Source organism: Gobio gobio, assembly GCF_949357685.1.
Source record: "Gobio gobio genome assembly, chromosome: 2".
In the NCBI taxonomy this organism is placed as follows: Eukaryota; Metazoa; Chordata; class Actinopteri; order Cypriniformes; family Gobionidae; genus Gobio; species Gobio gobio.
Window position 1 is genome coordinate 78,734,661 of NC_137098.1, and position 25,945 is coordinate 78,760,605.

The 25,945-nt window shown below is 41.8% G+C and overlaps 1 protein-coding gene across 1 annotated transcript; it reads left to right on the forward strand.

The window, feature by feature from the left end:
• The first annotated feature begins 287 nt into the window (after positions 1-287).
• On the forward strand, positions 288-25,752 carry LOC307122673 (butyrophilin subfamily 1 member A1-like). Its single transcript, XM_079810835.1, has 7 exons — positions 288-614; positions 731-781; positions 10,685-11,047; positions 11,244-11,537; positions 11,665-11,766; positions 19,990-20,031; positions 20,120-25,752. The coding sequence occupies exons 2-7, from the start codon at positions 733-735 to the stop codon at positions 20,725-20,727; spliced, it is 1,458 nt and encodes a 485-aa protein (XP_079666961.1). The 5' UTR covers positions 288-614; positions 731-732; the 3' UTR covers positions 20,728-25,752.
• Positions 25,753-25,945: the final 193 nt, after the last annotated feature.

Genomic DNA, 25,945 nt, shown 5'->3' on the forward strand with positions numbered 1-25,945 from the left:
TCAATGGCAGCAGTTTATACTCCACATTAATACATTTATTTCCACTTACAACATATGCACATATAATGTAGGCTATCCTCATTGTGTGCTAAACACCCAGTATTGTGTTAATGTTTTGCTCCCTGTTATTAAGGGCGTACGTCGTTTCACGATCGATTGATATTTTCACACTGCAGATTAATGATGTTTTTACAGTCGATCCATGAGGAAAAACCCCATAGACGTCATGTCGGATCGACGAGATCTGTGTACATTCGCTATTCAATCGCCTCATGAGAACAGAACACACACACACACACACACACACACACACACACACACACACACACACACACACACACACACACACACACACACACACACACACACACACACACACACACACGCTGCATATGAAGCGACCTTCATCGTCTGATCACGTGTTTCGTTTAGGGATCATTGCTATTTTTAGAAAGTGAAAGTAAAGGAAGAAGCGGGAACGCGTGTACATTCCGGTCTTCGTCTATTTTATCGTTTATATTTGACGAATATTATTGTGTTTACCGCGTCGAACGGCTGATATTCATCTACACAACCCAGAGGACTGTGATTTAACCACAGAGTCTTTGTCTCCGGTGAGTTTCCGTTTCCTCATTGAATACAGTCTGATCATTATCTCTCATATTACTCGCGTTTCTGGAGAAATCCCTCAGTTTAGTGTTTTTATTTGAGTCTGTGTGTGTTTCCTCAGGAATGATGTGGATCATCGCTTTACTGCTCAATCTCCTCATAGAGACTTCTGGTAAGAACACTGATTCATGCATTATCAGAGGCGTATACTCCACACAGGACTGCTGTGGGAACCAGTGTACGTGTTTCTGTTTCTCAAACTTCTCGAATCTTTACTGTAATTGCTTGGGTTTGGCTGGTCAGAAAAATTATGTCCGATTAATTATTATTAAATGTGCATAGATGTGTGGATATGTGAAATATAAATATAAAAACACAACACAATATTAATGAAGCTTACTTGATAAAACACTGATAAATAATAGTACAATATTGCAATCTCTATAATGAAATACTTCAATAAATGGGAATGCTCAATACAATGTTACACTGTAACATTCAACTTACACTTGACTTAAAGGTGCAATATGTAAGATATGTAAGATTTTTGCTGCAAAATATCCCAAAACCACTAGGCCAGTGTTATATATTGTTCAGTTGAGTACCTACAATATCCCAAATATTTAAAGCTACACTGTGTAACTTTTTTAGTTTATTCTTAGCTAAAAACACTTAGTTCTTTCAAAAAATATATGTGCTCATTAATGTATATTTACTTCTTTCAAGTAATAAAGTATTCTGGTAAGTTTATAATATGCCATTGTAAACACATACGGGTGAGGGTTCGAATGCGGGTCGCCATGTTGCTCCTCCATCTTGAAAGTACATTAGCCAAAGAGGGACATACCAGTAAATTCAAGCTTGGCCTTTGGTGTTTTAACACTCGATGGCACCGTGTCGAATGTGGACGAGGTCGAGCTGGAAGCCATGTTAATCTTGAACTAAATCATGGGCGTCGGAAGCGAAAAAAAAAAATGTGGATGGGTCCTTTTAGAAAAAAAAATGACTGGAGTAGATGCCATTTACATTAAGTACAAATATATCGCTCTGTTTACTAAACGTCTGGTTGGGCCAGACAAAATGACGGAAATCAACTAATAATTCAGCGTGGCTATAGTCTAGGGGTGAGACGCATGACAGAACGTTTGACACAAATCAACCCGAGGTTTGAATCTGCCTTTTGCCAAACTCACTCTACTCCCTTTTCCCATCACATATTAGATCGGAAAGGCATTTATTTTCAATAAAAATGAAGAAAATATTAGAAAAGTGTAAATAAAGCGTCTAACGTGTTTAATAATAAGTGTTTATCAGTTAGGGGTCGGTAAACAGACATGTGCTGAATTTGAGACAATCAGTGTCATTGATTGTAAAAAGTGGGTGGGTCTTGTCCCGCCCTCATACAATGGTTCCAAAGCCCATGATTTAAATAAAATTTAGTTCAAACATCACTGACCATTTGGAACAAAAAAGAAGACATGGCGTTTGAGATGGCGAGAGCTTTGCGACAAACTTCGACTTGACAGAGATGCCGTTCTTGAGCTTTATTAGACCGGTGAGCAAATGAACTTAAACCGAATCAATGTGATGTCGCTCAACACAACAAACTCACACACAATAACATTATAACTCTCAACACACTAGATAGTGGAGACTAAGTTTCCTCAGGTTTAACTGGTGAAATAAACTGACCTGCATGAGCAGTACCTCAGCACTCGCTCGATCAGAAGAAGGAAATGTCCTCATGTCTTTATATCCCCAGGACTCGTGTGGTGCTGATCTCTGTCTCTTATTAGACCACAGTCATGTTACAAACACTCATCCACAAACATTATTTCCACTAAACATGATTAGATCCATCAGCATGATTTCACGCTCATTCCTTGCTTCATCAATCTACACCTTTCTTATTGTTTTGAAGAGGTTAGACACCCCTAGCGGCAAAAAATACATAGTATAGCTTTAATGTCTTAAATGTAAAATTCTACGCTTTTTTACTCAGAAAACCCAAGTTCTGATTAATTGATTGGTTTGAGTGCCAGTTTTTGAGGCAAGTCAATTCTTAGTCTTTTCCCTCATTTCCTCCACTTCTACAGTTTTCTTTCTGTTTGCATTCACTCATTTCCCAAAGTCATCTTGAATGCTGAATTGCCAATACAACTGAAACATTAGAGAGAACATCACATAAACTGACATCAAACACTGATGTTGATTTTCCTGACATGTTTTGTTAAGTCATCATTATGGAGATCAGTGTTCATTTGGTCAGGCTCTTTAACTTCATTTATATGATTGTAATTATCTTCTTATTGATGCAGCGATGCAACAAGAAATCACAGTTATTTATATTCAAAAGAAAGGAAGTAATAAATGGGCTGCTTTTTAAAGGCGACCTAACGTCTAAATAAATCATTAACTTGTCGTTTCTTCAAGTTTTATTGCTAACACTGTCATAAACACCTTGTGAAACTTTGAATTGTGTTAATATAATCCCTCTATATTCGTGACAATATCTTGATCATGCTCGAGTCTCACACACTTCAACATTCAGCATCAAAACACAACAATGGCAACAATTACATTTGATCTAAAGTAAATGATCAAGTACTCTCAGTTCTTGTTTAGTCACTGGAGCTCTAGTGTAAGTGAACTATACTAACTAAGCTTTTGTCAGCACAACACACTATTACGATTTCACTTGTTTTTTAAGGCAATCGGTTTGCATGCTTTTTTTAAGTAAGTCATACTAATTTGATTTTACAGTGTACAAACTATGTGTGCGCTAATGCAGTGCACGTGCGGTCAAACTAAGATGTAAACAGCTTTGAGTGCTTATAAGGAATAACTAATACTGACAGTGAATGACATAAATGAGTAGGGAATGGCAGTTATGTCAGCAGCAGAATATAGTCATGTAAACATGGATGCAGGTGGAACAGCATTTGTCTTTACATTTGCAGAGAATGTTCAATAATCATCGGATTACAGGTCTGCTTCTTCCGTCTGATCTGGAGGTTGGGTTAGTAGTGCTGTATAAAGTGCCTCCAACAGTGGTGAGCCAAGACCTGGCTATGTCTCTTACGGCTCAGAGTCTTGGTACACCATTTATGGTAATGAGGCATCTCAGATCTGAATGGCCATTGTGTTCACATGCTCTACATTTATGTCTGTGATTGGCTGCAACGAGCAACGCTTCAGAAACATGTTGTAAATAGACGTCTTTGACGCTCTTCATCGAGGACTTCCACAGATACACACAGGAGCATTTGAAAGCAGGCGTCTATCAGCGGTATATTAGGGATGCCGCTCCCGTGTGTATCTGTAAGCATTCGGTGAAGAGTGTTGATCATTGTAGCCAATCAGACATATATGTTGAGCTTGTGAACACCAGAGGTGGGTAGAGTAGCCAAAATCTGTACTCAAGTAAAAGTACAAGTACTTACTGAAATATTTACTCAAGTAAAAGTAAAAGTAACAATCGTAATATTTACTTGAGTAAGAGTAAAAAAGTATTCGATGAGAAAACTACTCAAGTAGTTAGTTACTAGTTACTTTCAATCTGATTGATAAGAAGCGAAAACCCTGAATTTCAGGCTACTTGGAGAGCTTTCACACACCTCTCTGTAACACTTTACAATAAGGTTGTATTAGTTAACATTAGTTAATGTATTAGTTAACATGAAGTAACCATGAACAACACCTCTGTTTAGCATTAGTTAATCTTTGTCAACGTTAGTTCATAAAAATCCAGCTGTTCATGGTTTATTCATGTTAGTTCACAGTGCATTGACTAATGTTAACAATATTTGAATAATGCATTAGTAAATGTTTAAATTAACATAAAGATAAATAAGTGCTTTATAAGTGCAGTTCATTATTAGTTCATGTTAACTAATGTAAGCTAATGAACCTTATATATATATATAATATATCCCTTAAAGAGTTTCTGTATCTTGGAGGATACAGACATTTAACAGGCTGTAGGGGTAAGGGCCATGGGGGGATGGGCATTATGTGGTTGCAGTTGATGAGAAACACTAATGGGAGGATGGGTCATGTAATCAGGGTCATGTGACTTTATGCCAACATTCCAAACATTTGTATCAAAATCCAAAATGGCAGCATACGTGGACAAAGACACTGGCCATGAGGTAAGTGTTTTTATATTTTCACAATTATGATATTTTAGAGTGATTTTGTTTTAGAAAATAGTTTTTTAAGGATAGTTTTACATGTTCTTGTGCATATTTTTAAAATAATCGTCTCACAACTTTGATTATCAGCCATTGAATGTCTGTATCCTGGGGGATACATTGCCCATATAAGGGTATTTAACAGGGCTGATCACTCACAGATATTCTTATGTTTTGAGGCCTAAATGTTAGTAAATGAGTGGAGGGAAGAGGGAAGGAACCCCCCTTCCCAATACTTTATTTCTCACACACACACACACACACACACACGCACACACACACGCACACACACGCGCGCACACACACACATACACACACGCGCACGCGCACGCACACGCACACGCACACGCACACGCACACACGCACACGCACACACTCAGACACAAATGTATACCCTGCATAGGCATCTTGGGAGAAAAAGTTCAGTTTTTTCCAATTTTTCTAATGTTGCATGGATAACATGAAAAAATTTAGCTAAATAATTGTTCATTCAATGTTTTAAAAGTTTTCATATGAACTATAATAAAAAAAAATACATGTTACAATGTAACCCTAAATGGGCAATGTATCCTGGGAGATACAGACTGTAACTTTGAAAATAATGGTCATATTTTGAAAAAAATGTATGAACTGTGTCATTTTAGTCTAGATACATACAAAAATAGCAATGAATCATTTTTCCATCAAATTTATTTATGCTTGCCCCTTTAAGGGTTAAATATGTGTGTGTGTGTGTGTGTGTGTGTGTGTGTGTGTGTGTGTGTGTGTGTGTGTGTGTGTGTGTGTGTGTGTGTGTGTGTGTGTGTGTGTGTGTGTGTGTGTGTGTGTGTGATTAATGGTTAAACAGTGTAAATTAATGGTGTGCTGGGCTAACTAGAGCTCTTCTTAAAACATACTTTGTTCTTATATTTGTATAAGTATATAGGCTATTCTTTAGGTAGGAATAAAATACAATACCGTTTTTATTTGTATGTATTTTCTACACTTCAGACAGGTGTCTGTCCGGATTTGTGTATAAATGCAAGACGTCACATTAGGCTATTCAATTTGTTTCGTTTTGTGAAGAAAAGGATATGTAAATGTGAAGATGAGAACGTTTGTTCGTGGACGTGTATTGTTTGGAGGATTCAAACGATTCATTGCTTGCACAAGAACGCATATGAGGAAAATACTCGGACAGTGTGTGAAATAGTATTATAATAAGGGAAAATTTCCCATAGTTACCAAATGACCGTTAATAGTGTTCAAATATAGGCATCATTGTGACACTTACCGCTACATGTTCTTTTCAGGGTGGAATTCTTGTATGCTGAGAGATGTCAGTTCGTTGTGGTGCACACAACATGCATCGCATTATGAAACTATTCTTTTTGACATCTTGGAGTGAAAACATAGACTGAACTTGAGGCCACGGGCAATCTGCCTCCCGTAGCTCACACACATCTTCCGACTAAACGCGCGCTAATTATAAGCGGGTGATGCGTAGCAACCTCTCGCGAAGCAGCCTCTCCAACGTTTCGCGAGACTTGCGAAAGTCATATTCACTTATTTTAATATATATAATATAATTATTACCATTTGACAGTAACGGAGGAACGCCACCGAATGTAACTAAGTAAAAGTACAGTTTTTTCACAAGAAATTTACTTGAGTAAGAGTAAAAGTACCCATCTTTAAATCTACTCTAAAATTACAAGTTACCCAAAAAATGTACTCAAGTAAATGTAACGAAGTAAATGTAATTCGTTACTACCCACCTCTGGTGAACACGATGGCCAATCAGAGGTGTTTAACAATCCGTTCAACAGCGCTCGAAATGCTAAAGGAAAATGCTGGTATCGTCACATTTTTTACTATTTTATTGTAAAACATTTCCATTTTTACAATATTTTGACAACACTAGGTAGTTTCTAGGAATGCTCCAAATGATCGGCCACTGATCGGAAGCAGTTGATAGTTACTTCCTTTGATTCAATACATGGTCTCTCAGCTTGCAAAAGATGAAAGCTTGCTCACATCGACCATAAGAGGCAAATATGAAAAGATCAACTGCGTCTCAGTCTCCACCAGGCTAGAGTACCATAATAACACAGTGAAAAGGTGTGTATATTTCAAACTACATTATTAAAAAAGTGAAGTCACCATTTATACAGTACTTTCACAACACAGATTGTTTCAAAGCAGTGATAACAGGACATTAATGGAAGAGAGATTGTTTTGGCTGTACATCAGCTCTATGCTATTGTTATTGTCCTACTAAAGTAAGTTTTTGATTGATTAATTTCCGTTGTAGGAAATCATTAGTTATTTGCTTTGGAGCCACTTACACAACACAATTTTCAACCACATAGAAATGCATTCCAGCCGCTCATTCCCACGGCAACAGTGTTTGGCGGCTAGAGAACGCAAACTTTGAAACAGGTTTTGAAACAATACCGTTATCATCTTTGTATAAACTAAAAAAAACATGAATCTGTGAGATCGGTGACTCATGCATGTAAGCATCATGTGTTTAGTCTATAGGCAAGCGCGTTTGAGTATGTGTGTGCACAGGCGCGTAGTTTTTCTTTACAAAATGACCACTAAATTACTTGTCTGGCATTGCATAATAAAGAGTTATTAGTTGTTTCCGATCATTTCGATAATGTTTTCATCTGTACAGAGGGGAAGGGATGGAGGCCTTCACAGAGGAGAGTCTAGTCACACGGTCTCTCTGACACTTCAGAGATGAGTTGGTCATGTCTAGCGCAGGTCCACCATCTGATCTGGATCCGGCTGACTGCAGTAAACCTCAGGATAAACACTAATAGCTTGCTGTAACCTGACTATCTCCTCTTGTTAGGTCGCTGCTTGATCAGGATTCTTGTTCAGCCGATTCGCTATTCCCCTTAATTGTGGCTGGACAGCCTCTTATAGACATGGCATACCTTTGGCACGTAGAAGAGGGGTAGCATAGCGCTGGACTCTGTTAACATCCACTCTCACGGTTTTGTCCTGGAGAAGCTGGATAGACTCTTTGTCTTGTCTTGATCTGGTCAGTACCTTCTTGTTCCGATATGGACTGGGCTGTAAGTCGGTGAAGAGACGTTGCTGTGCAGTAGCTCGTCTGTTTGATTGGACCACACAGGCCAGCCTTTGCTCCCCACGTGCTTCAATGAGCCGGATGACCACTGTAGGACAAGAAGGCCTGGCTCTCAGTCTCCGCTCTAATTCATCCCAAAGGTGTTCTATCGGGTTGAGGTCAGGACTGTCAGGGGTTCTGTCACTTCGGTCTAGTTTTGCTCTTGGGTTTGTGACAGAACCCTGACACTGCTGTGTTGTCATGTTTGGTGTGAGCACATGGCACAAAGAAACACATTACAAGCCATGTGCTCACACCAAACATGACAACACAGCAGTGTCAGGGTTCTGTCACAAACCCAAGAGCAAAACTAGACCGAAGTCTCTTATGTCTATTGTCTTGACCCTGCCCCACTTGTTACCTGATAATTGGTTAATTTGCCCCATCGGTCTTCCCTCATTAATTGCCTTGTTTGCTCCCTATTTAGTCTCCTTGTGTTTGCAGTCCTGTTTTGGTTCGTTGTCATTGTTCCCCTTCTGTGGTTCATGTCTCCTGATTCCTGGTTTGTGGTATGTTCTGTTTTTTCTCCCTCGTGGGTAGTTTTGTTGGTTTTTTGTTATTTTTTGTGAGATAAACAAATCTAATTCCTCCTGCATTTGAGTCCTCACTCCTTCACCGACTACCCGTACTGTGACAGAACGAACCAACCATTATGAGGACTCAGTGGAGGAAGGGCTCATTTCAGCCACAAGCACCCACTATCACCTGCCCTCGCTTCGAGTGCATGCTCCGGTTCAGGGCCTTGAGTTCACTCCACCAACAGGGGGCTGATCCTAGACGGTTTGCCCTGGAATTCAGCAGCGCTGCTGAGGGGCTGGGGCTCAACGACGCGGCTCTTAAGGACCTTTTTAATTATGCACTTGATAAGTCCGTCGATGAGAGGATCATGATAGAGCTGGATCCCCTGGAGTTTGGGGCATTTGTGGAGTTACTCGCTCGCCAGATGGAGAAGTCTGTCAATGAGGCTGCAGCTCCCCCAGAGGCAGCCATCTTCATGCAATCACCTCAACAACGCAAGAGGAGGAGGAGAGGAAAGGCTTCCTCTGTCTCTGAGAGTTTTGTGGTCTGGGAGGATCCGACTTCGGTGATCTCAAGTCTGGGGGTCCAGGAGGACCCAACTTCAGGGGTCTCAAGTCCGATGGTCCGGGAGGATACGACATTGGGGGTCTCAAGTCTGGTGGTCCGGGAGGACCCGACTTCGGTGATCTCAGGTCCGGGGGGCCAGGAGGACCGACTTCGGTGATCTCAAGTCCGGGGGTCCAGTAGGACCTAACTTCAGGGGTCTCAAGTCCGATGGTCCGGGTAGGATACGACATTGGGGGTCTCAAGTCTGGTGGTCAGGGAGGACCCGACTTCGGTGATCTCAGGTCTGGGGGTCCAGGATGACCGACTTCGGTGATCTCAGGTCTGGGGGTCCAGGAGGACCCGACTTCGGTGATCTCAGGTCTGGGGATCCAGGAGGACCTAACTTCAGGGGTCTCAAGTTCGATGGTCCGGGAGTATACGACATTGGGGGTCTCAAGTCTGGTGGTCCGGGAGGACCCGACTTCGGTGATCTCAGGTCTGGGGGTCCAGGAGGACCCGACTTTGGTGATCTCAGGTCTGGGGGTCCAGGAGGACCCGACTTTGGTGATCTCAGGTCTGGGGGTCCAGGAGGACCCGACTTCAGGGGTCTCAAGTCCGGTGGTCCGGGAGGATCCGACTTTGGTGAGCTCAAGTCCAGTGGTCCCAGAGCTGACCTTTTCCTCTGTTAGAGCCCTGCTTGCGCCGCTCAAGCGTCTTGTTCTGATGGGTCCAGCCCTGACCAGCATCCAGTGATGGCTCCAGCCCACGACCAGAGTCCTGAGAGGTTTCCAGCCCGCGACCAGAGTCCAGAGAGGACTCCGTCTCCTGTCACGAGTCCAGAGAGGACTCCGTCTCTGCTCAAGTCTCCTGTCCAGCCAGCCCCAGTCAAGCATCCATACCCGCCTGAACCTACCTGGCCTTCTGCCAAGGATTCAGACCAGCCTGACCCACCCTGGCCCTCTACCAGGACTCCAGGTCCGTTCCTCCCTGGCCCTTTACTAGGCCTCCAGAGCTGCCGGAGCCCACTTGGTCCGTGGTTCCGGTCCCGCCCTGGCCTTCTGCCAGGACTCCAGGCCAGCCTGAGCCTCCTTGGCTGAACTTTCCCACCCCTCCCTGGTCCCTTCTAAGTCCCTTCGACAAGGACTTTGTTCCCCTCCCTCCCTCCCTCCCTCCCTCCCTCCCTCCTTCCCTCCCTCCCTCCTTGTGTTTGCAGGTCTGTGTTGGTTCGTTGTCATTGTTCAGTTTTTTCCCCCTCATGGGTAGTTTCTCCACACCAAACTCGCTCATTCATGTCTTTATGGAGCGACGCTTTGAGCACTGGAGCGCAGTCATGTTGGGACAGGAAGGGGCCGTCCCCAAACTGTTCCCACGAAGTTGGGAGCATGAAATTGTCCAAAATGTCTTGGTGAAGCATTAAGAGTTCCTTTCACTGGAACTAACCCCTGAAAAACAAGTGGCAACTGCCAAACCCAGACTCGTCCATGGGATTGTCAGACAGAGAGGCGTTATTGGTCACTCCAGAGAACACGTCTCCACTGCTCTAGAGTCCAGTGGCGGTGTGCTTTACCCCATTGCATCCCATGCATTGAACTTATTATGATCAATATGCAAGATATACAAACACATACAGTTTATACATAGATTAAACGCTAATGCATAGTATATTTCATTGGATGTGTCTTTCTGTGTCTCACAGTGTCGTTCAGTGTTGTGGTTCCTGGTGATCAGATAGTGGCTCATGTCGGGTCCACAGTCACTCTGCCCTGCTGGATCTCTCCTCCGGAGAACGCTGAAGCTCTGGAGATCCGCTGGTACCGTCATGGCCAGTTCAGCAACCCTGTTCTCTTCTGTCAGCATGGGAAGATCCAGGACATCCAGGAGGAATCGTACAGGAACCGAAGCTCACTGACTCTGCGCTCAGATCTGTCTGGAGGACTGAAGGATGGAGACGTCTCTCTACGGCTGGAGAAGCTCAGGATTCAGGATGAAGGTTCATTTCACTGCTATGTGAGTGGAGAAAGTGCATATGACAGTCAAGAGATGGTTCTCAAAGTCACTGGTGAGTCAAAAACTACAATTCATCCTTTTTAAAGGAATGGTTTGCCTGTTTTGTTGCATGAGTAGGCTTTAACCAATGGAATATTAGACCACTAGAGATGTAAAGAAATTAAAATATCCCAAAGTAATTTTTTACCCAAAGAAATTGAAAATATACCTGCACAGTGTTTGTAGAACATCTGTCTCTTCTCTTCCAGCTTCAGGATCCGCTCCTGTCCTGTTTCCACAGCCTCTGGATGATGGACGTATGAACATCAGCTGTAGATCCAGCGGCTGGTATCCAGAGCCGGACGTCACCTGGATGTCAGATGAGCGAACGGTTCTCCGTCCTGGAGGAACATCTGGCAGTCGTGGAGCAGATGAGATGTTCTCTGTCCACAGCTGGACGGCCGTCTCTCACTCAGACGCTCAACTGGTCTCATGTTCAATGTCTCTCAAGACTGGAGAGTTTAGAGAAGGAAGATTAAACATACAAGCACTCATCTCTTCAGGTCAGAGAGCATTCTTAACTTACAAAGTTTAGAAAATACTTTCTACCTTATCATTGTAATTGATTACCTTACCTTCTACCTTATATATATTGAAGGTGTTTAGATTGATATGGTTTCTCTTTCTCAGACTCATCTGATCCATGGAAGGCTCTTTTCTTCGCCCTTCTCATTTGTGCTCTTCTGGGTTTGGTTGGGTTTATCCTGTACAAATACAGACACAAACTAACAGGTAACTCACAGAATTCATCTTCAGGAGGTTTGTGTATATATACAGTATCTCATGTGTTTTGCAGGGAAGAAACAAGCAGATCAAAGTAAGTGACATGAACTCACTCAGTCATGATGTGAATTAGGCAGTTGTGAAGTTGTCATGAAGTCACTGCCAGTTTCAAGCAAAACATTTTTAAATTTGATGAACATCTGTAGCTGATGGTGCTTCTGAAATTGTTACCTGCGAAACTGATTTGCCTTTTAAACTTGTTCCTTTATTTTTTATTGAAGGGAACATATAGAATGAGAAGTATAGTATAACTGTAAAATAAATTTCAAAAGGGAAATGTTGTTGTTTAAGACATTAAACAAGATGCATGTGTATGAAATGTGCTGGTTACACACAGAATCCACACTGCATACAGAGAAACACCAAATCACATCTTTATGAGATTCACAGTAATATAAATGCATTAATGAAAGAAATTCAGTCTCTCTGCCTGAGAGGGTTGAACGTAGGGCTGAACGATTAATTGCATTTGCGATAATATCGCGATGTGAAGTTCAAAACATAATTTCGGGAGGAGTGAACCCATGTAATCTTTCAATTAGCAACGTACACAAACGCAAATTCGGGAGGAGTGAACCCATCTAATCTTTCAATCAACTGCTAAGCATATAAGCAGCCTCCTACCTCCTTCAGGCATCAGTCGTTTGCATCATCCGGACGTTTCCTTCGACAGAACATGTCCAATCTTCTGGAATTAAAGCTATTCGCGTCAGATGACGAACTTCTCAGCGTCCAAGAGATGCCCTCCTCCTCGTACTCAACCAGGTATTTCCACCCCGGATAGCAATCCACAGCTTGAGCGACCAGGACGTCATCTCAAGCGCTCGTACAAACCACGTACAAGAAGACCGCTCTCTCCTCCTCCATCAAGAGTCACAGCTTCCGTTATCTCTCCTTCTCGTTCTCTGCCTCCCCAGTCTTCATCTATACCTACTCGTATAGAGGTTCCGTCAATTCCCTCTATTTCGAAATGGACCGTAAACAGTCTCCGTCAAGCACTCGCTAATGCAGGTGTCCACTTTCCACGCAGATCAACAAAGATCCAACTTTTCGAGCTACTGGCGAGTTCAAATAACACTCCCAGTCCTCCTAAACTTCATCCAAAAAACCCCAAGAGCAAAACTCAACGCACCTCAGCCATTCGTTTTTCCCCGCCGCAGCGGGGAAATCTCTACCAAACGCAGCGCGCTATCCCCATAGCGACCGCTCATACTCCCGCGTCGGCCGCCATAGCGAACGCTCATACTTCCGCGTCCGCTCCAGTCTCGTTCCGGCCAGCAACAGCGGCTGCCGAACATAGTTCCGCAGGGGAACGCGCTCCAAACAGCAACCCTCAGGTTTCCTTTCCAGGCTTAAGAGCTTCCAGGTTTGAGACAGAAATCCCGTCTCATTTAATGTCTCTTCCTTCTGCTGCTAATTTCCATCTTAATTCTCACAAAGGGGCAGTTTCCAGCGTGCGGTTGTCTCCGCTGAATATTCCGCCCCCCCTACCCTTTCCTTTCTCTTCAGGTGGTGAGAACAGCGTGAGGATGCCTCCGCAGTCATACCCACTTCTTTCTTTTCCTTCTATTTCCCACTCTTTTCCAGCAGCAACCCATACCAGTCAAGAATCACTTGCAAGGATACCTCAAGCTCAGCCCTCTGTGTCTACAGCCCCAGCTCGCTGGCCTTCCCATACCCTCGCATCAGCAGAACTTCAACCACCTCCTCCCCATGCAGTAGCCCAGGAACCTCCACCAGTGTCTTCACAACTCCGTTCTCAAATTCTCGCAGGTGCAGATATAGATCTTCCTTCTCTCCTTACATCAGTCCCTATCAATGAATCCCATCGTTCATTCGAATGTGGTCCCCTAACCATACACTTAAAAGATTCCACGCCAACTACCAAGCGAGTACTCACTTTTTCAGAATTCTGCATAGCTTTCAGTAGACTAACAGACGTCATAAGTGCTGTCTTTCCCACAAGACGCAAAGAGCTCAACGACTATCTCTCCATCATAGCCGAGCTCAGCCTCTCTTTCGGTGGTAGTCATTTCTACACTTACCACAAACTTTTTTCTGCTAAATGTGCTGCTCGTATCACCCATTGGAACCAATGCCCATATTGGGGGGCTCTCGACCTGGAACTTTACAATAAAGTTTTCCTAGGCGTTCGAAGCATTTCCTGTGCCATTTGCAGGTCAAGTTCTCATTCAACTTCGTCTTGTCCTCAAATAACAACAGATCCCCCAACTCTTCCGGAACCGCAAGCACCCAAGTCTACATCATACGTTCCCCGTTCCAGGAACGAAAACACCATCAGTTTCAACTCAGGGAAACAAGTTTGTAACAACTTCAATAACTTCGGCTGTGTTAGACAACGTTGTCGTTTTCTCCACATTTACAATTTTTGTGGTGGAGCTCATGCTCATTCTGCATGTCCTGTACGTCGTTCATCAGCAAATCAAAATAAAAATCTCAAAAAGTATCTCTCTTCCCCTATCATCATTTCTTCCCTTGCAAACGAATTAAAAAAACATCCGGATAAAAACTTTACACACTACCTCATTTCAGGCTTGAAAGAAGGTTTCGATCCAGGTTTGCAAAGCCTACCAAATGCTAGCTTAATCTGCAACAATCTCCAGTCAGCCTCAGCTGAACCAGACACAGTAGAGGCCCTCATCAAAAAAGAAGTGGTTTCCGGCTTCATGATTGGTCCGTTCAATTGCCCCCCCTTCGAACTTTTCCGCATTAATCCTATAGGGATAGCCACCAGGAAATTCTCAGGCAAAAAACGTATCATAATTAACCTTTCTTCCCCACATGGAAAAAATCAACCAAGTATCAACAGCTTAATCCCACTAGAAGAATTCTCACTGCAATATCATGACATAGACCAAGCTATCAATCTCATCAAACACGCCGGCAACGCAGCCTGGCTCGCAAAGGTCGATATTACTTCAGCTTTCAAGGTCATGCCCATCCACCCTGATTTCTGGCATCTATTCGGCATTCGTTGGCGCAAACAATTTTACTTCGCGGTCCGTTTGACTTTCGGCTGCAAAAGCAGCCCGAAAATATTCGATACCCTATCTGAAGCTCTCTGCTAGATCCTACAAAACAACTACGCCATTCCCTTCCTCATTCATCTTCTCGATGATTTTCTCATAATCTCCCCCAGCCAGTTTCCCCCAGCAGAACACCTAACCATTGTCCAAAAAGTCTTCTCATAGTTAGGAGTCCCCCTCTCCCCAGAGAAAACCTTGGGCCCTTCTACATCTTTGGAATTCCTGGGAATCAATCTCGATTCCGTTAAATTCCAAGCTTCTCTTCCCAAGGAGAAGATAGACTGAATAATCGCCATTTCTCTAAACTTGCTAGAAGCCCCCCATTGCAGCAAACGCGACTTGCTTTCTCTTCTAGGGCATTTAAACTACGCCATGCGGATAATTCCGCAAGGCAGACCTTTCATTTCACATCTTTTGACTCTCGCTACCGCAGCCCAAGGTCTCGATGACCTAGTCGTACTAAATCCCCCTTGTCGTTCAGATCTCAAACTCTGGACTACATTCCTAAAGCAATGGAACGGGCTCACTTTCTTCTATGACAGTTTTTTGTCCCAAGCCAGTGACCTCAATCTTTTCACAGACGCTGCCCCATCCATAGGTTTCGGAGGTTACTACGAAGGGCATTGGTTTGCCTCAACCTGGCCACCTGAGCTAACTCTATCCCCCCATTCCGACCAATCGATCGCACTGTTTGAGCTGTATCCCATAATCGTAGCAGCCCATTTGTGGGGCTCGAACTGGTCATCAAAAACCATTTCCTTTTTCTGCGACAGAAAACAATAGTTCACTGCATAAATAAAGGCCGCTCTAATGCGCCAAAAATTATGCCCCTACTGAGATGCCTCATTTGGACATCCGCCTGTAACCAATTCATCGTGAAAGCTGAATATATCCCAGGCCACAAAAACCAAATCGCTGACGGTCTTTCTCGCTTTCTTTTCCAGAAATTCAGAACATTGGTTCCAGAATCAGACTACAACCCGACACCAGTTCCTCCCTATTCAGAGCTCATATTCCCATAGACCACCCCCTCAGTCATCTTCACATCCTTTCCATGGAATCAATATTACAAGCCGTTTCTCCAAGAACTCTTCGATCCTACTGGACAGCCTGGAATTCCTTTAAAAACTTCTTTAAAAACAATTTAGCTTTCCCAGATTTTTCTCTCCTCTCTATAACTTCTTTCATTTCCCACATGAACAGTTCCAAATCCATTCAGCCAGGATCCATTAAAGTCTACCTCAGCGGCATACATTTCTTGTTCAAAATCATCTATGGCCATGAGTGCCCTGCCATCTCAAATCCCCAGACATCTCTTCTTATTAAAGGCCTACAAAAAACTCACCCCACCAAACCCGATACCAGGCAACCTCTTACCATCGACCTCCTAGGCAAATGCCTGACTACCATCCGCTCCGGGATTTTCCCTCCGAACATAACCAGAACCCTGGACGCCATGTTCATTTTAGCTTTTTTTGGCTTTCTTCGAGTTTCAGAATTTACAATCAATTCCACTTTCAATCCAGCTATTCATCCAACCGTCTTAGATCTCCATATTTTAAACCATGACACAATTCGATTCAACATCAAACAGAGTAAAACCGACCAATTGAAACATGGCCATTCAGTCTTCATTTTCAAACTACCAACACCCATTCAGCCCTATCAGTCCCTTGCCACATTCCTATCTCAGAGGCATTCACAAATCAATTCTCCGCTCGAACCTTTATTTCTCGACGAGAATAACCACCCGGCATCCAGACATTGGTTCCAGAGAAAACTAAAAACCGTCCTCGCCAGATCAGGAATTCCTATTAAACACTTTTCCTCCCACTCGTTCCGTATAGGAGCAGCTACCACAGCTGCACAGAAAGGCCTATCGGAAACCCAGATTAAAATGCTAGGTCGTTGGACCTCCCAAGCTTTCGAATCCTACATAAGATCGAACCTCTTCCACATCAGACAAGCCCACCAAACTCTCACATCCTCATAAATCTCGCTGCTTACCAAGCCCCGCAGGGTATTCATACATCTGGTTGCAGTTAGGGCCCTCCCGTTCAATTGGGCTTGCTACCTACGCATGGCGTTGGGCTCTCCCGTTTGAATCGCAGTGTGGGCCCCCCCGTTCGCTTACACAGGAGCTTCATGTCCTATTTTTACCGTGGGCTCCCAATCCGAATCGCAGTGAGGGCTTTCCCGTTCGAATTGCAGTGTGAGTCTTTATTGTTCGGGTGCAGTGAGGGCTCTCCCTTTCCGAATCGCAGTGTGAGCCTTCAGGTTCTCTATCTTGAGGGCTCTCCCGTTCGGATTGCAGTGAGGGCTCTCCCATCCGAACAGCGGACTGGAGGAACCCGATATTCGTCCTTCGGTAGTTGCGGGCCATCGTGTTCTCGTGCGGTGCAGGCCCTCGCCTCAGAGGGAGGGAAGCACTGCGTCAAATTTCTCATCGTAGGCTCTCTCTTTCTGTGGCAGAGGGAGTGGTTATCACTCGGGAGCAGTTTTGGCCCGCTTCTCCAGGGATTAGGACCTCCTTCCTCACTCGTGACATTAGGGGCCCCCTGTTATTCCAACCCGGGGGGGTCCCATGTCATGAATGCTAAGGCAGGACGTACTCCATCTCCACCATGCTTCTTCCTCCAGTCCAAACGCTGCTCCCGCAGGAGCAACTAGGAGCGTCACTGCCGCAGCAGTGCTCGCCCACGACCCAGGTCGATAAATGCAGCAGCGAGATACACCAAACTAGACTTGCTTCCTACACTATTACATCAATACACATTCTCAGCTTCTCGTCACCTCTCGTCATTCAATTTTTACTCTTTTGGGGGGCCTTCCGTAATCAAACTGAAACTCCAGAGCAAATACTGCCATCAACTCCACTCACATATTACCAGCTTGCTGCCTTAAATCTAATTTGCACTTTTTGGGGTGTAAATCTAAGCTTGAGTGGAAGCGGCTTCCTCGAGCCCCTCCACCGCGGACAGCAAGCCAAATACGCTAAAAACCTTATCAGCTAAAGAGTATATGGGTAAACGAACTCGTGAAGTGAAGTTCAAAACATAATTTCGGGAGGAGTGAACCCATGTAATCTTTCAATTAGCAACGTACACAAACGCAAATTCGGGAGGAGTGAACCCATCTAATCTTTCAATCAACTGCTAAGCATATAAGCAGCCTCCTACCTCCTTCAGGCATCAGTCGTTTGCATCCCTCCACCTCCCCAACTCCACCTACTTACATTCATGTTTACCTTTCTCTTCTTCCTAGCACTAGTAGTCCCTGGGGGGTAAATCTAAGCTTGAGTGGAAGCGGCTTCCTCGAGCCCCTCCACCGCGGACAGCAAGCCAAATACGCTAAAAACTTTATCAGCTAAAGAGTATATGGGTAAACGAACTCGTGATATGATAAAACACGATTTCCTAACCGCAAAGGCTGCGATTACAGTCTGGTCACGTGACACGCGAGAGTAAAGTCTGCAGAAGAAGCATCAACTTGGCACGTTACACATATCATATGCCTGGCCTAAAAGGAAAAAACAACTGTTTGTGTTTGATCTGTCTAATATTGTGTTGTTCATACTATAGGCTACAATAGAGGTGGGAGAAAAGATTCTCTCTCCAATGGTTCTGGATCGATTCTGAGCTTAGATTTTAACTGCAGGTGCGCGGTGGTGTTTGTTTTAGAAACACCCGTATTCTGATTGCTTCCATTATCTCTCTCTTTCTCTCTCTCTCACACACACACACACACACACACACAATCACACACGAACCATAAAATAATATTTCATAACGTTCGGAAAGGCGCGAATTGCAATGACATTCGCAGGCTTCTTTGCACAGCTGTGAGAAACTTTGCTTGATGTCACGTCTACAGAGTGTGTTCTCGCCCGCCGGTATTTTCCTTACAAATGCTCTACGAAGGCTTCATTCATGTCGTTAGGAATGCAGTGTGCTTATATATTAAAAATAAGAAACTAACTGACAGAAGGCTTTCCATTTCAAATGCTCACGCGGCGCTTTGTGAAGTCTGTACCCGTCTCAAAATGGTTTTATGACGCAAAATGTAAACACGCATAAAACACGTTTTATGACGCATAATGTAAACACCATCAGTAATGTCTTAATGAATTAAACAGACAGGGCAAAAACATCTTATATTTCAAAAGAGATCTGTGCATTAGTGTGAATGCAGGTCTCCCGCTGTCTATGATGATGTCATGTCATCATTAATAAAGCTGAGAAAGAGAAAAATCACTCACAGTTCAGACACCCTTAAATACTGAAAGCACTCTTTGTTCATTGATTTATGATTTACTAGCTTATGTTTTGCAGCTATATTAATTTATATATTATATATTATATATTATATTATATATTTTTATATATTTATATATATTATAAATTATTAACATGCAATTGTTTTAATTAAAATGTTATAATGTGTAGTTATTTTAAAAAGCTTATAATTATAATCATAATAAAAAACATTTGAAGTTTTTAATAAATTAATAAGATTAATATTAATAATTAAAAAGGAAAAAGTTCAAGAATTGTTTTGGAATCGGATCGTGACTCCCAGAATCGGAATCGGATCGTGAGGTACCAATTCAAGATTTCCACCATTACTATACAATAATGTATTGTTGAATAATACAGAAGATAAAGAGTTTAAAAAATAATCGCATATTAAATCACAATCGCAATATTGGTTTAAAAAAAAAACGCAATTCGATTTTTTTCCAAAATCGTTCAACCCTAGTTGAACGTGTAATGAATTGCTGTTCTCAAAGTCTGGAGTATTTGTGAAAGCAGACTGATTATTAAACCTTACAATTAAATTGTCTCATTTTAGCTTCTGCTGAAGTGACCCACTAATCATTAAAGAAACATCTATGTGTATGTTGTAGCAGAAAACATTAACATTACCGGTTTAGAGAGAGTGAAGTTTTGTAGATATGAGTGAAAAAGAACAGAATAACAATATAATTACACACCAAATATAAACTAGCATTTTCATTTGTTCACTTTTATACCATATATATATACTGTATATATGTATGCAATTTCTACCAATAAGCTAAAAGTTATCAATTACAGCTGTAAAACCTATTTGTTTTTCATCTTAGTTGTGGTACACGCAAATATAGAAGAACTGAGGAAACATGCAGGTATGACATCATCTTATTCATAAATGCATATATATGTAAATATTTTACACACAAAGATGAATAATTCCTGCATTATTTTCCCTCTCAGTTCAGATCACTATTGACCGTGAGCATTTACATCCAGGTCTGAGGGTTTCTGGTGACTGTAAAGTCTTGAGGGACAGTACAGAATACACTCACTCTGGAGAGGGATTTCCATATGAATTATGTGCATCTGGAGCTCAAACATTCACATCTGGACGTCACTATTGGGAGGTAGAGCTTGTAGCTCCTCCTAAACCTCCTAAAGACTTCTGGTTAATTGGTGTGGCGAAATGTGACAATTTTACAGCAAAAGACAGATCTGATTTTACTCCATCAAGCAGTTTCTGGTTCTTGTGTTCAGACGGTCCTAAAGGCTTTTACACCAGTTCTGATCCACTAGTTACTCTCCCACTGACGCCGAGACCTGAACGACTGGGAGTTCTGTTAGATTATGATGGCGGTCAGCTGTCATTTTACAATGTCAAAGAGAGGAAACATCTGCTGACCATGAGCTCCAGATTCACTGGATCAGTCGCTCCGCTCTTTAATCCAGGAGTAGGGGATCTGAGTCCACTTAAGATGCTGGATTGTGCAGAACCTGTAGAATCTCCTCAAGAGTCCAGTCTACCTTTGCTGAGTAACACAGCTCTGACTGACCAATCCAGAGTTTAGACAGAAAAACAAATATTAAAAAATGCACAAGTATAGTATGATACTAGCAACATCAAGGTCATGGGTTTGATTCCCAGAGATCTTGAATACAGAAGCATCAGTTCAACCAAACGTTAAGTTACGACCACTAGATGAAGCATCTGATCCTACAATAACATCATCAGATCAACACTATTAGAGCCCGAGACACACTTGATTTGACTGATTCGGCATCTCGTCTGGCTCTGATACTGATTGAAATGCACAACAGAAAACTGCTAGCCTGACGTCGTCATACTCAATTCTAGTCAGAATATGAGTCTGATCTGCTCCGTTGGGCTGTGATTATGGGGCGTGTTTCAACCGAACCAGGAAAGACCTCAATTGGATAGACCCACAACCAATCAGAGCAACGGAGCGACGCATAGCGTTAGTTGTGCACTGTGTTGTCATGTCCGCGGGTTGAAGCGATCCCAATGATGTGATATTCAGACCCAGGAATGCGATTTTTAGCTGCCAGCCCTGCCAAAATAACACATATTTTACCCCCTAAATGCCTTTTTTCCCGGAGAACCCCCCCTGGAAAGCTATTGGGCTGTTTTTGGCTAGTTTTGAGGAACGTTAGCAATTGTGCGGGTTTTGTTGTAAAAACTTGGCAACCCTGCACACACGCTGGAATAAGTAGCCTAACGTTAGAAGAAAAAGATGAGTGTAAACGATCTGTGCCGGTGTTGTAAAAAAATAATTTAAGGATACACAGAGTACTTACCAACACCATCATCATTTCTGAGAGAAATAGTAAAGGTGAATGCATATACGAACAAGTTCTCCGTTTAGGATAAGAGCAAATTCAACCCAAGAGCCTTTGATGACGTGGATGATTACGTACTGTTGATCATCTGTCCATCATCGTCTAAAGCTCGCCCTGACAATTTCATTGGTCAGAACAGTTTCTGTTCGGGCATAATTACTTCTCTACCGATCAAGTCCAGACCGAACTGCCCGAGCAAAAATGTTGTGGGCGGGGCTAAGTTCGACTGGCATCCAGGCTAGAAAACTGCTGTAAACCAACAGAATCAGCCATACAAAAACAACACATATAATCAGATTCAGTCATAACCCAACAGATTAAAGCAGCTGCTGTCAAATAATAGCAAATAACTAGAGGAGTAAAGCTTGAGAAAGCTCGAAAAGTACTCGGGTGGTTGCTAGGGTGTTGCTATGGGGTTGCTAGGGTACAGAGACGTGCACAGGGGGGTTGCTCAGGTTGCCCGGGCAACTGCCCATATGCCCTTCTCGACTCACGTTGCCCTTCCGAGGTGGACAAAAATAAATACAAAAATCGTACAATGGATGCAGAATTTCACGTAGGCATAAAAAAAAAAAAAAAAAATTGCAAACTCTCATTCACTTCCATATTCGGGCACCCGTCGGAAAGTGAGAGTCAGTAGGAGGGAAGGCCACACTCTGTTTCCGCGGCTGCAGCGCTGCACGCGACCGGCACCTGAGCCTGCATGAGCGGCACTAGAAGGACAATAGTTGCCCGGGTCGCGGTTTGCCCGCACAATTGGGCTATTTTAAAAAAGGAGTCGCGGGAAAGGTTACGGAGCTGCGGGTTGCGTTTTTTTGGGCTACTTTTATAATGTACCGCGGCCGCAACAAAAATTGCAGGCAAAGAAATATGAAAATGGAACCGTTTATTAGTTTGTATTGATCCCCGGGAATGAATACTTGGCAACAACCGCAGCTCGTGTGCATTTGACGTAACATCATCACACGAGTTATGGTTGTAGTAGAAGCATCGGTTCGGTTGTCCGTGGAAGAACAAGCAGCATTAGGCTATACATTGTCAGGTACATGGAGAAAAACCATCACTGCAAATGCTTTCTCTCTTTACTGCTGAAATCTATTCAGAAAGGTGGGGAAGAGAGCACAAATGTCTAAAAGAAAACAGCCCTAAGATTGTATATAGTTCTGTTATATACACACACACACACACACACACACACACACACACACACACACACACACACACACACACACACACACACACACACACACACACACACACACACACACACACACACACACACACACACACACACACACACACACACACACACACACACACACACACACACACACACACACACACACACACACACACACACACACACACACACATACACTATACCAGTCAAAAGTTTGGAAACTGTACTATTTTAATTGTTTTTAAAGAAGTCTCTTCTCCTCACCAAGGCTGCATTTATGTTATTAAAAATACAAAATAAGCTGTAATATTGTGAAATATTACTTAAATGTTAAGTAACTGTTTTCTATTTAAGTATATTTTAAAATATAATGTATTCATGTGATCAATTTAAATTTAATAAAGATCAATTTATGATTAATTCAAGGAAATTAATACATTTATTCAGCAAGAATGCATTAAATTGATCAAGTATAGACATTTATAATGTTGCAAAAGCTTTATATTTCAGATAAATGCTGTTCTTTTAAACTTTCTTTTCATTAAATAATCCTGAAAAAAATGTGCACAACTGTTTTCAACATTGATAATAATCAGAACTGTTTCTTGAGACATATTATATAATTGCATATATTGCATATTAGAATGATTTCTGAAGGATCATGTGAATCACAGAAATAAATTGTATTTCAAAATATATTCAAATAGAAAAAAAAAAGTTAGCCTGTTTTAAATTGTAAAAATATTTCACATTAGTACTGTTTTTGCTGTATTTTGGTTCAAATAAACGCAGCCTTGGTGAGCAGAAGAGACTTCTTTCAAAAACAATCAAAATAGTACAGTCAGTTTCCAAACTTTTAATATATATATACGGTTGTCGGGTGAGACAACTTAACGTTGTTAGAAAGGTATAACAAACGGACGGTCATCATCATCATGTTTAATGAAATGAATTAAAATCTTTATAAATCCAGGATGAGTTTGCCACGTTTAGCCTAAATAATCAGACAGATAGCTTGCAGACAAGCAGCCTAGGCTACCATTTTTTTGGTAGGCATTAGGCAAACTAAGCTACATGTCTGCTGATAGTTAGTTTCTCACATTTTGTTTTAGCAAGAAGAATGAATGATGGAAGTAATGCATCACATTAATTATTTTATTCAAAATGGTTAAATGCCTAAATCCTATCACTATTTTGGGTATTGTTTGAAGTGCCCTTTTTTTTTAGGTCAGAGCAACTGCCCCTCAAAATTCCTGTGCACGTCCCTGCTAGGGTACCAGCCCTACTATATGTTTTCATTCTCTCTTCTCAGCTTATTCTCAGTGTTTCATTTGTAAGATGGTGGAATGCCCTTCCTATCTCTATTCCAGCAGCCGAGTCTGTAGCCATTTTCAAAAAAACATCTAAAGACACATCTTTTCCAGCAGCACCTGACCAATCAAGAATAGCACTTATCATTCTATTCATTTTCTGTCTGTCTATTTATAAAAAAAAATTATAAAAAAAAAAAATTCTCTAGAATTCTGTGCTAGATTCACTGAGATTTGTTAAAACACTTGTATACTGTTGCCCATGACTGTTTTAGTTGCTTCTATTGCTCTCTTTTGTAAGTGGCTTTGGATAAAATCGTCTGCTAAATGACTAAATGAAAATGTAAGATAGGCCTAAATATTTGAAAAGCTGAAAGCAAAAGAAAGCGCTTCAGTTACTCACGAGCGTATAATTATCACAATATACAATAATGAAAACGTCTGCCTATTGTACAACAGGGTTAAAACAACCCAGGAGGAAAAAAGGATGGTAAAAGAAATGTTGATTATTAATGATGTAAATATAAAGGCAGCTAATGAGGCGAGTGCGGGTCGTAGACCAATATGAGGTAAAACATTTTTTTTTGTGGTAAAACACCACTTGTGTATATTTTTATGTGTTGTGAAGTCTGCAGTTTGAGAACATGTAAGGGCTCCTATGGTGTGACAGCAGAGCTCAACACTTTCATAGTGGATCCAAAAAAGGTTAAATATTTTAACAATTCTGCGACAAATCTTATTATGTGCACATGGCGTGGGCTTCCGTAACGTTGAATGGGGTCCTTCAACTAATTAAAGTTGTCAGTGGAATTGACCGATTTAAAATCAGGATATGGTGTCACACCAGAGGACATAGTTTTCAGTCACAACATGTATCAAGATCCTACGCTTTGGATGAAAAAACTTATTTGTATGCTTTATTAACATTTAAATGTTTAAAAGTTGTAATTTATTGACCCATGCTTGAGACTGTCACACTACAGGACAATTTTGAGATTTGGCTCAAAAATGATAAAAATTTGAAGACAAAGCAGTTTTTATATCAACGGGTCCATGTAACAAAAACAAGTTGAGCCATTTACTGCATGTGAAATGATGACTATACTAATTATATTCATTTTTATCTTGTGTGACGTACAACAATAATTTCTTACAGGTATTAAAGTGATGTTTTTATCTTAGACATGAAATTAACATTGTACTGTGGATCTTTTGACACTATGTCTGTTATGATGCTGTTTTTTAATAAAAGGCAATGATGCCAGAGTTATAAACATGAAACCGTGTGAAAGAGTATGATAAACTCACAACTGCCTCATGAGTGTTTAATTCAACTGCTGGTGCATCTTGGAAATAAATAGATGTTTTGCATTTTTAATCCAATTTTAGGTGTGATGAAATAATATAAGCAGCAGATATCCCATCGCTCATTCATCACACTGCACATGGAAGGTTGTGTGTTCAAATCTCTGTGTTCCACACAAAGCAAATTGACATATGAGCAGAGTAAACACTAAACGCTGGATATGAGCCGCAGTGTGTCCTTCTGAACACAAACACTGGGATAATCATGCTGTGGCTCCATCTAGTGTTTATCAGAGGATGAAATCTTGCATGCGTTCAGGAATCTGCTATAATAACTGATCTGAGAGTTTCTTCATAAGAACATGTTTGCAAATGACCTGGTAAGTGCAAAAACAATGGGCAGAAATATTACATGATTAATTAACAAAACAAAATAAAATGATTTTAAAAAACATTAATGGAGTTCATTTATTTTAAGACAAGATAGTGAACAGGGTAAAAAATAACCAACAGATGTCGCTACACTGCCCCAGTTGAGAGGTTACATTAAGAATTGCACTTAATGTAACATTTTATGCATTGTAAGATTTCTGAAATGTTTAAATATGCAAACGGTGCATTATCTAATTAAAT